Genomic DNA, 14575 nt, shown 5'->3' on the forward strand with positions numbered 1-14575 from the left:
TTTCACAAAACATTTTCTCATTTAACCATTAACCCCCCTCTGCAGTGGTTCGACACAACCAATTTACCCACTGATTTGTGTTGGCGCTCTATCTAGTTTGGGCCTCGCCCATAAATTTTCTCTCTGCGCCATCACACAATATTGGGGTGGGGCGGGGCATTGTGGCTCCTGCTGCAGGCTCCCCCGCCTGACTTGAATGCGGCACCCCCGGGATGCTGGAGCCACCTCCAAGCTTACCTGCTCAATTTCCGAATTCTAGAGAGCCCTCTCTGGCTTCCCCTCAAGTGCTTTCCGAGCATGTAGCGCCTTGGGTCCACTCCCCGAGATCTGGACGCCCCTCAGGGTCCGCGCTCCCAGCCCCGAGGGTGTCCTTCTCCAAAACCTACACCCCTTTAGCCACACTCCCAGCCTGCTAATAAACTCTGCACCTTTGCAAATAAAAAGACTTTCTGTTACCAGCACCCACACGGGAATGGCATCCTTTCCAAACCAACTGAATTCCCACTATCCACTTCACGCTAACAAAAGTGGGGATTCTCGCCACAGATGGGTGTGCTTCATCTTCTTCATCCGCACCCTTTTCACACCATTTGCTCAATGCAAGTTATAAACCAAATTGGCCATGCACCTCATTCACCTCACCACTCATTCCAAATTCTGTTGGGATGGGAAGAGGAAGAAGGATGAAAGCCGAGATACTATCATCGGCCAATCTCAGTCCAAATTCCAACCATCTGCAAATTGAGCTTTATAATTCCCAATTCTCTTCTCATAATTTAAAACATATTTTATTTACAATGTCTTCTAATACCCTCTTTCACTATCTGTCATTCCCGTCAGTCTGTCTGCTCCATTCTCTTACTCTCTTACCCCACTGTGCCCCATGGGTTCCCCACGGAGACCTTGCAGTCTTGACCGCCACGCCCATTTCACGTATCGCAAGACCTCCGTGGGATCCACACTGGACCCACGGAAACCCCAAAGCCATGGTTTCCAAGTCCACTTGGGCTGCGCAACCCGCACGGCTTTCTGTGCATGCCTGGCTGATCTCCCCATGGGGCCTGCACGGATCCCCTTCCTATTAGACCCAGTTTCCCAACTCTTTTTTTCAAATATTATTGGGGAGGATTGTGCAAATCTACCCTGCATCTGCCCCCTCCCTTTCTAAAGGACTCACAGGAAATCTGTCCCTTCCCCAATTTGCCTGCTTACCTCCTCTTTTTGTCTTAGGCTTACGGAGCCCACGAAACGTTTCAGGCAGTGGTTTCTTTTTACTCCTCCGGTCTTCCCATGAAACCCAGAGGGAGCATTCAAACCCAACTCTGTCTATCTTTAACTGGGGGCTCTTACGCATGTCTGCTCCATCGTACGGAACCTCCTGCTTGTCCCTCGACTCACCTCGAGCTGCAACTGCAGTTTCTCATCTCTGGGGAAGCCATCCTGGTTCTGTCACTAACCAGTCCGTCACTAATGATGACTTCCCCATTCACGGTTTTCACATTCACATCCATTCTATGCACCACACACTTCGGTGCCACACTCACCCTGCTCACCTCACTTACCCGCTCACCCTCTCCACAGAGGGGTGTGCTTCCTTTGCCATCACCTCAGTTCCCTGCCTGTCGCAAATAGCCCGTGCCTCAGCCGAGCCAGCCTCCATATCTCCTGCCAGCCTGCTTGGCCAGCCCTTGGCTCTGCCATGATTTGTGTCGACATGACCATCACATTAGGGCTGCCCCCCCCCCCAACTCATGTGTCGAAGTCGGCCTGCTCTTCGCTAACGCTGGTTCGTTTGGGGGCACCAGGCTAACTGGGGGGTGAATCTGCAGGGTTACCGGGTGAGGGGCTCCTCTATGGGGATATCTATCAGGCTACTCCACCGTGCCCTCTAGGGGTCCTTCTATCCCCATTTATATTTGGTCCACAGTGGTATCAGTCCAGTGTGCGCCCTCCTGTTTCTATCCGCATTGATCCTTCGTAGCAATTTCAATTTCCATGTCAATCGCACGCTCCACAGCTTCACTTTGAGGTACGATTTCTTGCACCTCAGGTCAGAATCCCTCTCTCTTCTCCATATCGATGTAATGTCGTCGGTCGCTCTGGTTGCCTGGCATGAGTCTGACGTGTCGTATCAACATGGTCGCAATGGTCAATCGCTTTGGGGTCTTCCTTGCTGGATCACATGTCCAAAAGTCACGATACTATGCAAATTGGAAGTCTGAATCCACTGAGTGTCACGCTGATGAGGCGCCGCACGTCATATGTAAATGAGGCCGAGTGAGTCTGTCGTGCGATGAGATCCGGGTGTACGGTTGTTTTGTATGCAGCCTATGGCTGCTGGTTGCATCATTCTCTGGAAGCACAGTTGTGCCGCTGATGCAGTGCCCGTTACCAGTAAGCTGGTACTCATTTTGCCGACCTCGGAAGGATGGCAGGCTGAGTCAACCCACTAAGTGTTATTTCAATGGCACGACCGGGGCTCAAACTAAAGACACCAAGATCTTAAACCAGCCACCTTAACTGTCAAGCCAACACCAGGCTTCAGGTGTATAGTGTTAACTCACCATCGCCAATTAGCTCTCAACGGTCTGTCTTTGTCACCCCAGAACCACGACAACCATAATTTACCCTGAGACCAGGTTTACTAAATATACGATAATATGGATATACGTTTACTACGTAAAATATGTTTACTACGTAAAATACTACGTAAAATATTTTACTACTTAAAATATAATATGGATATACGTAAAATGGATATACGTTTACTAAATATACGATATTTACTAAATATACGATAATAAATATCGTATATTTAGATTTACTAAATCTACGATAATAGTCATGGGGAAGGAAATATACAAGAATAAACGAGAACGGCACTTGTAGAGCATATCGTCTCACATTGTGCATTCATTCTAAACAAAAATACCATTGTTAACGAAACACGTGACTATTATGGCCCATACTATACCCCTATGATCCATGCACCCTATTACGTCACGTAGTTTCTTGACATGGGTTATGAACGTCATAAATGTAATGCAATTTCTCATGCACATCGTGTCACAGATCAGAAACACGAAGTTTCAGACTTTTCAGTTAAGGATTTCAAATCGGCCAATTACAGCTAGAATAGCACTTCTCTGATGACATCATCATTATCACCCTATATACCCCATGGGGAGTTGATGGCATCTGCCAAGTTTCAATTATTTTCGTTGAGCAGTTTTGGAAAAAATGATGTCCAACTTCCCCCCCCCCCCGTCCCCCTTAATCCAACATGGCTGCCATTCCATGTAACCAAGAGCGGGAGGATGGGATAAGATATTTACCTCCGCCACCGAAGGTGAAGGAGCTTATGTTTTCACCCCTCTCTGTCTGTCTGTTTGTTTATTGCCGGAATCCTTCAGATTTCAGCAATTATGTTGGTCGGTTGTGTGTGTCATTGTGTGTGTCTGTCTGTTTGTTTGTGTGTTTGTTTACCCTGTAGCAGCCACACCGTTTCAGTGATCATGACCAAACTGGGTACAGATGTCGGCCATGGTCCAACTTAGACACTTGTCGTTTTTGGTGAATCTAGGTCAAAGGTCAAGGTCACCGATATTCTTATTTTCACAATAACATCAGCTAAAATGGTCGTATCGACTTCAAACGAAATCCAAAATGTGCATCTTCCAATAGTGCATCCAACCATATGTCTCATTGGGGAGTCACACCAACACCCTTCTTAGCGGTCGGGGGTAAATGTCAGGGGGATCGGGTCAAAGATTTCAAATTGCGATAAAACCGCCATTTCAAGTCCGATTGACTTCCAAGTTACGATCATGACCAAACTAAGTACTATAACTCATTAAACAGTAGCACTATCGACTTATAAGAGCCAAATTGATTTCCAGGTTTCTGTTTTTTCAGAGATCATGGAGATATGACAAAGTTATTCCGGCAATTCCTTGCTCAACGAGCAATTCCATTTGTTTGCTTGTCTGTTTGTCACCTACAGGTTACAATTTTAAACCGATCTTCATGAAACTTAACCACATGCAAGAGTTTGTCATAAGGAAGAAGCCTGTTGTTTTTAAGGTCAAAAGGTCAACATAGTCCCAAGGTCAACAACTAAGGTGGTATTTCTAAAATCCTCAATTTTCATCCCATTGACTTGAAATTTGAAGAGGATTTGCATATTTGGTCACTGAATTCAACCACCAATTATTTTTGAGGTCAAATTTGCTTGATGGATTTTTCATGTATCGTGCTCTGCACGACGTCATCTTCTTGTTTGTTTGTTTGTTTGTTTGTTTGTCTGTGCGCAGGATATCTCAAAAAGCTGTGGACGGATCCAGATGAAATTTTGTCGACAGGTTGGGTGTGTAACAAGGACGAACTGATTAGATTTTGGTGAAGATCCAAACCCATATCCGACTACTGGAATTTTTCAAGTGATTCTTCACCATTGATAGGGCTAATATATAGCACAATATCTCGAAAAGTTGTGAATGGATTCGGATGAAACTTGGTGGACACGTTGGGTGTGTGACAAGGACGAATTTATTCGATTTTGGTGAAGATCCGAATCCAGATCTAGATTCGAAAATTATTTAATATTTAACGTCATTATTCACCATTGGAAGATGAGGCCAAAAACGATATATAGCATGATATTTAAAAAAAATGTATTGGGCTGGATATGTTCTCGTAGATCAGTCATTGTGTGGTGGAGGTATGCTCACTACCGAGTGCGCTTTTATTTGAAGATGAGATGGGATGAATTTGTGCATAAGAGAGAGCAGGTTTCTGTGGAAGAATTCTCAGGCTGAATTAAAATATCAGTGGCGGTGGGTATAGGAAACCAGTCCTGAAGTGTTAAAAAAAAATATGCAAATATGTGAAGCCAATGTAGAAGCAGGTCACACTTTATGACCTGCAAATATGCGAGGTCCGCGAATGGCGGGGCTGCGAATGTTGGGGTCCAACAGTACTTGAAGATAAGTTCAGTTCTTGAGATCGAATTCCTGTGGCTCCTCAAAACTGCTTCATGGATCGCTTTGATGTTTTCTCATGATCTTGTAGTCCTCGGGTGACCAGACTTTGAGCAATTAAGATTTTGTACTGTGCAGTGGGACTTGAACCTCATTATCATTCGAAAAATAGCAGACTTATCTGGGGCTAATCTGGTCTTGAACTTCTTTCTAAATCTTGTTTGAGTGTTTCAAAATGACTTTGTGGCAAAGTAAGACACCTCAATAAAGATCCTTTGTTCAATTGTCCACGCCATCTTCAAAGTTAACAGTCTGACTGATGTTTGGAGTTTTACCTCCAAACAATGCTTCATACAAAAACCTGTAATACAAAAAAAAAAAATTGTATTAGAAAATAAAAATTTCACGTTACTTTAATGGGGTTGCATTTTCTATGAAACGTCCTGGTGTATCATCATGATTGTGACGCAAGCTATCAGGATCTATCTCGAGTCAAGCTGCAATTCCACTCTCAGTTGACATGGCTGACAGAGAAGTATTGGTTGCAAGGCCATTCCGGATGATGATTTTTCATTCTGCCCAACCAGCTGAGGGGAACACAGTAGAAAGAGAGATATGGCGAAGAAACGTTCCAACCTCACCAATGCATAATACATGAATGCCCTTTAGAAACCTCCTCTCCAATCCCTTGGGCAAAATCTGTCACTTGCCTTTCCCACTGCTTGTGCCTTGTATATCTGCAGGAATCTTGCGGTTCACTTATCAGACAGCATACACCATTCATTGCTCTTGGAATAAAAGCAAAACACAGCAGGAAGACCACAGAGTCTCTCCCAACATCAAGTCTCATTGTGTTGGATCGAAGGAATTGTCTTTTAAGATCCTGAGCACCAGGGGGCAGTGGATATTCAGGACAGGAGCTTAAGTTTGAGAGTGCACAGTTTTGCCGAGTATGTCAAAATAATTAATGCTTTCGTGAAATTCCAACAGAGTTATAAAAGTTATATTGTAACAAAAAATGTAAAGGAAAATCCACTTGAGCATTTTCTCCTCTTATTAGTTTCAAACTAACCACAAATTTTGAGTTGGCCTGTTGGTTCTGGTTTGACTGTCATTTTCCATCTGAATGTTTAGCTCTTCAAATCCCATATTCTGTTTAGATTTTTCAATTGTCTCCTAATGCCATCCCAAATGTTGGCATGTAAAGTTCACTTGTCTCCTCATGTCCTTATCCTGCATCTAATACTTGTGTAAGGGTACAAGCTTCTCCTTACACCTTAGATACTCAACTGCGTGGATTTTGATGAGTCTGCCCATGTTCTTTCCTCTTGGTGTTGTCCTACCATAGTCCAGGTGACGCTTCCTACCAGATCTTACCCAGAGAAATTTATTTACTAACATATATTTTAAGGATTGAGGTTTTTAATATCTCTTCGGCATCTGGCCTGTGGATTTTCCACAGTTGTGTTTGGCTGCATTACTGACCAGTAATACAAGTGAGCTTTACTGTTAGATAGACATGTATTGGGCTGGGGAGTCATTGCTGATTGGATTGCGGCTCCAACTCTGTTTGCACAGCTGAGCACCTTGACCCATCATGCTGAAACACTAATCCATTCCACTGAGGATCGTTGTCTGCCTCGGGCTTTCAGCGCCACCATACCCAGCTGCGCAAAGGCGCAATGGCAGAAGATTGGTCTTGTTGGTGAAGGTTAATGAGTGGGCTTTCCGTGGAGTCAAGTTTCCTCTGGACCAAGTTGATCTGTGGATTTGTGACACTAGTACAGCCGAGTACTGCCCTGAATGGCATGGAAAGCTTAATCCAGTTATTTTTTATGCTGATGCATTATCATTGTTCAGCTTGTTCATGAACCACCCCCTCCAAATCCCACCTTGCTCTTCCTTTTCCACCTCACATCAATTTTTGTGTTCCTCATCTCAAACTCAGATTTTCACCACAACTCGTAACACACACACAGCTTGATGATGCAGAATCACAACACTTTTGCACATTCTTGGAGGAAAAAGTTCCAAATTTAAAGTGTTCACTTTGAAATTACAATCGTATTATTTGAAAGGATGAGGACGTTGAATCGTACACTTCCGGAATCGGACGTAACCATGTTCCCATGTGAATGCTGGTGGAGCCTCATTCCATTAATCGTCCTAACCCTACACAATCATGACAGTCATGTTGAACATTGTTCAAATTGAAAATTTACAAATGTCATTTCTCATTTTCAAAGAAAGATTGAAATTCTGACCTCAGTAATTAATTTGTGATGCAACAGATCATGAATGGAAACTTTAACCATATATCAGCCATTTATATCTTGTACCGCTTCACCAGGAATAACCTTGCGTCATTGTTACCCCGAAGGGATTGTTTGTATTTTTTGCATTGGGCTTGCTCTTGGAATTCTAACTTGGACATAATATGTAGGATGAGCCCTCCATTTGAGATGTACAGGGATTTCATTGTTGACAGATGTGTAGCATTTTAGTCTAGGCCAGACATTGCCAGATTATACCAACGGTTCAACTTCGTGAATGTGTAAGATAGACTCAAGAATCATTGCCCCAATTTATTTCAAGAAATGTCTAATTTAAGTCCAAGTCCTCACCTGTTTAATGAGAACATCGTGAAACCAAGAATGTCCACACTGTGGTCACAACATCATTACCCACAGCTCAGCTTATATTATCTAATCTGTCTCATTAACCGTGTGCACTCTCTGTCCCATGTTCCCATGTGAATGAATAAGGCTAGATGGATAAGATTAATGGTGATTCCGAACAGGGGATGATTTACTTTATACTTTATAATATGTTACCTCAGGTGTGTGTGTGTGCTCGTGCTCGTGCTCGTGCTCTTGTCTGTCTCTCTCTCTCTCTCTCTCTCTCTCTCTCTCTCTCTCTCTCTCTCTCTCTCTCTCTCTCTCTCTCTCTGTCTCTCTGTCTCTCTGTCTCTCTGTCTCTCTGTCTCTCTGTCTCTCTGTCTCTCTGTCTCTCTGTCTCTCTGTCTCTCCCTTTTGTTCATAAAACCTGTACGTGGTCATTCGAGGTACGGGACTTCGCCATTAAGTGCGAGTGAATCGGATTGAAAAATCCGGTAACAGGCCAATTGTGAAACTCTCATTTAGAGCACTCTTAAAAGAGCTGATTCATCACGGTTATATCAAAACGAGCTGATTCATCAGACGGTCACGGATTGTTTAACCCCAATATAGAGCCGTTCAAAAATTACGTAACGCTATTTTTTGGGAGGTGTGTATGGGCTTGATTGAACCTTGCTATTAATTTGTATTCGACAAACGATTAGATTTTTCAGGGTCCCTCATCGTGAGTCACACTCGACCCAAACAAAGTCAACGGAAATCTAAAGCAACGAACCTGGACATTGTATAATCAGCAAACGCTTGCAGCCCTAATGTGATTGGCTCACCAGAAAACCAAGATGGTGGCCACGTCATATTGTCTGGGTGCGATGGTGGGTGGAGTCAAGCAACAGATGTGGGTGTGGTCCAGCAGCTGTCCCACCAATGGGAGCACATTTCAAAAATCAAACGGCAACAGCAACATGGAGCTCTTGTAGACCTGCGACATGTCGCAGGTAAATATCCCTGGACTGTATTAAATTAATATGGAATAGGCAAAGCCTAGAAGCAAACGTAGAATTCTTCTTACATTCGATGCTGCAATTTCTGGTAACTTCGGCCTGGATTTGGGATCAGCGATCAAATAATGTAAATCATGATTAAAAATTATTTTTTGATGATGCGGGAGATATCTTTATTATAATCATTGGAGGAAATATACACCATGTCTGATATTTGGGTCTTTCATGTCTCCGACGATGGCTTTATCTCCCGGTATGCATCATTCCCCATGACAAAAACCGGAAGCAAAAGGGTCATAGCCGACGACACGGATTCCAAATTGCCAGGGTATTGTGTTGTTGTTGTTGTTGTTGTTGTTTCCTATTCTCTCGTGTGCACGCGTTGAGTATGAAGCTCACTACGTTCGCTATTAACCACTCTCTTGTCATACAAAATTAAAGTTTTACTTTGATGCGCGTGTTTGTGCCATCCTGTGATGAGTCTACTTTCATCTTCCCTCGGGCGTCAAGAGATCAAAAAATTTTCATTACCTCTTTGGGATGAACAATATCCTTTGACGTAAATTATTTACACGAATTTATTTGTTCATTTCCATTGATGCAAAGATTCTAACACAGGTTTTCCTGACACTTGCCTTGCCACCATATGTTTATTTTAATTGATTGGATAAGGAGTGTGATTTTTAATTTTTACAGGGTCATGAATTTGCAACACAAATCACACATCCAAGCAGACATATGCACAAGACAACACTTAGCTGCAGACAAACACAGCCACTGAGCTTGAGGGAAGTGACTAACTTCCTGGGGCAATCTGCATACCGGTGAAGCCATCTTGATGACGTATTTTCTCTCTGCTCTCAGTGGAGCAATTAAAGATAAATTTCCTTCTCCTCCACGGCTGCCAACTTATGGTTGTTTGTCCATGCAATATCCTCTGAAATCTAAATACTGAGTACCAAGCAAGGAAGCAGCACATACGATTTTTAGTCTTTCATATGACTTGCCCAGGGTCGTAGTCAGACCACTGACCTCTCAGTATCAGAACAGATGTTCTAAACCATTAGACGACCGACTCTGGTAGATTTCTAATTCACTATGGTGTCTCTACATTACCCTTCCTTAATGTTTAAGCTCAGGCAGCAATTGAACCAGTTTCATTGGACAACAGTTTTTACGTCATTCCCCAAAGTTAACTTTTGTAATATGAAATCAAAGGACTTGTCACTATACTGCGCAATAGGGCGGTCCATCTTATAACATTCCTATAGAATACTTGTACAAGTAAATCAAGTGATATATATATATATATATATATATATATATATATATATATATATATATATATATATATATATATATATATATATATATATATATATACACACACATCACCTGCTTCACTTGTATTCTATTATAATGTTATAAGATGGACCACTCCACTTTACTCTCCCTCTCCACCATATCTCCCAATCCCTGATCCCAGCCTGCAATGCATTTGGTTTTTGCAGGCCACATGTTTTATATTAACCAACTTTATCCTTCGTGTGGCATTCTGGTCTTGTTCATCTGAAAATTATATCTTGGTACAAATGCATTTATTATAACTATTGTTATGGTAATGTTCATAATGTCTCAACCTTTGTTCCCTCCACCTTGTCTTCGTTTCACGTCAGGCACCAATGAGCATGAGAGGACATCTGCTTCTGCCATTACCTCTATCTTTGAATTTTTCAAAAAAATGGACAAGTCTATCGAGCACACAGGTTCACACGATGAAGACAGCAAGGAATCAGGCGTAGACAAGGAATCGAGCCCGACATGTGCCTCCAACAAAATTTCTGACGAACCACAAAACGAATCAAATGATCAGAAGAAAGAAGGGAAACTGATTAAAGAAAACGCAGGAAATAATGGAGTTAGCACAGAAGATAAAGAGAACGATGGGTCATCTGGTGATGTGGAAAATGGCACGATTGTTGAAACAAACAAAGACCTTGAAAATGCTGATCGTCACGATGAAAAAGAGACGGTTGCTTTGATGGATGCCAACTCTATGCCAAAACCATCAAACGGCTGTTCGGAGTTTGAAAGAGATGGAGACAATGCTGACATGCAGGTTGCAAATCAGGATTCCAGTCCAGCTGAAGACGATAACGTTGATGCAGATATGAATCGTAACATATTGACGAAACACGACAAGGAGCTGTGAATTTCCACAGCAGGTGAGAGATATAACCTGCGACTTCCAACTTTCTTCATAAACCTAAGTATTTGGTTTAATATGGATTTAAGGTTCAAGTTGCCGTCAACTGGTGTGCTTATTAGATGATATATTTGTGCAGCACCGGTGGATGGTTCATTGAATGCGGCAGTTGTGAACTGCAAGACCATCTGGTTTGCTGAAGATTTGATCAAATCATTCAGGCGGTCTTCCATGGTCCAACCACCTCTGTTGTGGCTGCATGGATGTTGCTTTAGTTTTTGCCAAAGGTGCAACACCCATCTGTTTCTTTGTGGAATATGGGATGGTGGTTTCCAGTTTAATGACTGCTTTTGGCTTCTGACTTCGAGAAGCTTCTGTTGGCTTGACATTTATTGCTGCATAATTCCAAGAAATCGCTTTCAACCAGAATGTGCCTGTAATGCATTAACTGCCTGCTGTTTCTTAATGATGCACTGTAAATTTCCTTTTTTTGTGACAACATTCGCTTCTGAGTTCAGGTTTTTGCAGTGGAGCAGTGATATAATTTGCCCTGTTTGTTTTGACCAATTTGCATGCACCACGTCCTTTAAAAACATGAATTGATTTTGCAACATCAGATGCAACATCGCTTTCATGCCTTTCCCTCTTTCTTCCCGACTGCATTTTCTTTTATCCGTTCATAACTGTCAAACATCCACACTGATGTTGATGGAATTTTCAGGGATAGCCTCGAAGTGTTGCTAGTTCTGATCGCTTTCAGTCACCGCTTTTAAAAGTTTGGCCTATTATGTGACTGTACTTGGCCTAACTGAACGTTGGGAATTTTTTGAATCGGCCTTCAGTGAAAAATTTTCATCTCTTTCCACGGATATGGGCAACATGCGGAGCATTGTTAGCAAAGTAGCGAACAGCTCAAGTGGTTGGATTAATTTTCTGGAATTAAATGGTTTATCAGATCAGACTAGGAAAATACGAGTCCATACAATTGGCTGATCGATGCATATAGGCAAAGTGTCAAAGTTTAACCGCCCTGTTGATCTTTTATTTAAATTTATTCCGTTCTATTTCATTTATTTACCTTTGCATTTGTGATTATTTGGCAATTGACCTTACCGACCATTATGGCTATGCTTCTTGTGCTGAAACTCAACCAAGGCTGAGGTGTCACATTGACTTAATAAAAAAATGAAAATTCCAAATGCCTCACTTGTTGATGGTGTAGATCCTGTTCTCCAGTGGGTTCTGTGAACAGGAAAAAAAACTTGTATCCACACCATCTACCATAAACTACTGCACAATGAACATTGCATAGGAGAGGGGGTGTGCCGAGGGGGAGCTTTACTTGCAAGGTACCGTATTTTCCGGTGTATTAACCGCACCCCTGTTTTTCACCCTCAAAAAAAAAATAATAATAATAATAATAAACTTTTTTGGTGTATTCACCACACCCATGTTTTTCACCCTCAAAAAAAATGAATATATTGATCATTTTATTTTCTGATCGAGACCTAAATACGATTGTACATTAACTTTGACCGGAACAAAGTGAAGGAGGTATCAACATGCTTACTCCCATGTCCGCTTAATTTAGTCCAACAGTCTTATTCGCATTTTCAAAAAGTTTAAGAGAGAGGAGAGGATACCACGAAGTTTTTATTTTTCTTTCTTATTTTTTAATATTACAAAGAGGATTTTTTGGGGGTTTTTTTTTTTGTTACTAGAAAAAGGAAGAAAAGAGATTCATACCGGTATCATACATATTTCTTGTGGACTTGTGGCCCTGAAAAGGGCCGTTTGGGTTTGGTGAAGCTTTTCAGCTAAACCTGAGGAAATCCCCATCAATGCTTTCCTCGTCGAAGATGGCATGTAAATCCTTGTCCGAGTCAGGGTCGAGCAAGTCCCTGTCGCTGTCACGGTCAGTTGCATCCTCCTCCTCCCAAATGATGTCATCCTCTCTGCCGTCCATGTTGTTGGAGATGTAGCATTTCAGAAATGCTCGCTTGATGATGTCCGACGGTATCTCCTCCCACACCTTGACGATCCAGCCGCAGATCATCGGAAGGTCCACCTTTCTCATCCTCCCGCTCTTGGTGTAGGTCTTCTCCACACTCATTATCCAGTCTGACCAGCAGCGACGTTGCCCGTTCTTGAACGACTTGTTGATGGACACATCGAGGGGCTGCAGGAGCAGTCATCCCACATGGGGATGATGATAAGGTCGGTATTGGTCCAACGGAGCAGTGCCTTGGTGTCATCGGTCTTGTGACAACTGAACGTATCCAGGACGAGCATGCTCTCGTCGGGAGAGACCGCCATCCGGCCTTCTACTCCAGAGTGTGCGCACCCAGTCCTGGACCAGTCTGTAGAAATTATGTGTGTGAATTTCCACTCACATGGGTCATACGTTGGTTGGTAGATGAACGCCGGCAGTCTCCCAGTCTCCATAATGCTCAACCAACTTAACAACAGGGGTAATGGTGAAAATTCATTCAAGATGCATGTGGCCAATGGTCCTCGGAATCTGGGTCAAAAATCCCGGCGGGAAACGCGACACGAAATGTTGATTTTGAACTGATGAAAATACCAAGTCCAGGAAATAGGAAAGTTTGTCTGTGGTGGTTCCACCGAGATGCAGCTAATGTTCCTTGAAACCTGGGTCAAATACAAAAGCCTGCGAAGTAAGAAAGTTCGTCTGGTCGACGCGAGTAATCCACGGGAAGAAAGTTAGGAACTGCGAATAGAAACTAGGGAAAACGAAGAGAACCAGAAAGAACGAGGAGAACAGGAGGAAGCCAAAAGAACCAAGCAGCACTGGTATTTCTAAAAACTTCACTGTCCCATGTCTCCTCGTACTCGTGGTTGAGTGGTTGTTCCTAGTTTTAAACCAGGCCTCGCTATCCAGCATTTGCGAGCATAGCGTCAGCACGTAGGAACACGCTTAGTGGATTAATTCTGCCTGCACCAGATGTTCATGTGGAAAATGATGCTGTAAAAAGAGAGTCAACACTTCAAGTCCCTCATGTATCCACCTCTTCTGCTGCGCATGAACAATGATGCTGGCTGGAAACTTGTCTTTGGGCAGTGTCTTCCCCTTGAATATGACATACGAGGAAAGCTTGCCATGCAAGCTTATTTGAGGTGGGTGCTCTGTTATTGGACTCTAGCGATTGTGAATAATTCTTCTTTTGATTTGAGACCAGGTGTTCATCGTTTTTAAGACTGATTTTTTTTTTATATATACCCGTGTATTAACTGCATCCCCAACTTTTTCATTTTTATGCAGATAAAAAAGTGCAGTTTTCCATCGAAAAATACGGTAACTATTTTGGAAAATGTTTGTGTTTTGAAATTTCGCTTTTTGAATTGAGATCCTCTCCTTGGTGGATAACCATCGCCTTGTTGCTCAATTGGTAGTTGTGTGTACGGTTATTGCATGGGCTACCATGAGGCATTCAAAAGATTTGACGATCGATATTCCGACAATTGTCCAGGAAAGAAATCAGAAAGTATACGTTTTTATTGCACGAAAATATACGAAAAATTACACGCCGAGACTGGGAATCGAACTTCTACCGCCTCCCTTCTGGTCTTGCGCCCTCTGCTCTTTCCATACTTTGTCAGTAAACTTTGTGCAGCAGCAGAGTCAGAGTCGAAGTTTGAAATAACCTTCTCCACCTTCTCATGGTACAAGAGACACATAGTACAGGAGCAGCTGAGTATGACAGGGAAGGATGGGTACCATGAGTAAGGGGATGGGGACAAGATTTGGAA

At 42.7% G+C, this 14575-nt stretch overlaps 1 protein-coding gene and 1 long non-coding RNA gene across 5 annotated transcripts in view; one reads left to right on the forward strand and one right to left on the reverse strand.

The window, feature by feature from the left end:
• LOC147027730 (uncharacterized) overlaps nt 1-1784 on the reverse strand; it is a 105175-nt gene extending 103391 nt beyond the window's left edge. The window contains exon 1 of the long non-coding RNA XR_015057228.1: nt 1563-1784. This is a non-coding gene — a long non-coding RNA (uncharacterized LOC147027730). The remainder of the gene's footprint in view (nt 1-1562) is intronic.
• ARB2A (ARB2 cotranscriptional regulator A) overlaps nt 1-14575 on the forward strand; it is a 198105-nt gene that overhangs the window by 135891 nt on the left and 47639 nt on the right. For 3 of the 4 annotated variants that reach the window (XM_085877287.1, XM_085877284.1, XM_085877286.1), the window contains exons 11-12: nt 10275-10823; nt 10944-12003. In XM_085877287.1, coding sequence (XP_085733413.1) covers nt 10275-10810 — 536 coding nt within the window. In that variant the 3' untranslated portion in view covers nt 10811-10823; nt 10944-12003. Of the gene's footprint in view, nt 1-10274; nt 10824-10943; nt 12004-14575 lie in introns of those variants that run through there. The other variant, XM_085877285.1, reaches the window with a different exon arrangement.

Source organism: Eptatretus burgeri, chromosome 4 (assembly GCF_056783735.1).
Source record: "Eptatretus burgeri isolate ZD-2024b chromosome 4, Ebu_testis_v1, whole genome shotgun sequence".
NCBI classification, from domain to species: Eukaryota; Metazoa; Chordata; class Myxini; order Myxiniformes; family Myxinidae; genus Eptatretus; species Eptatretus burgeri.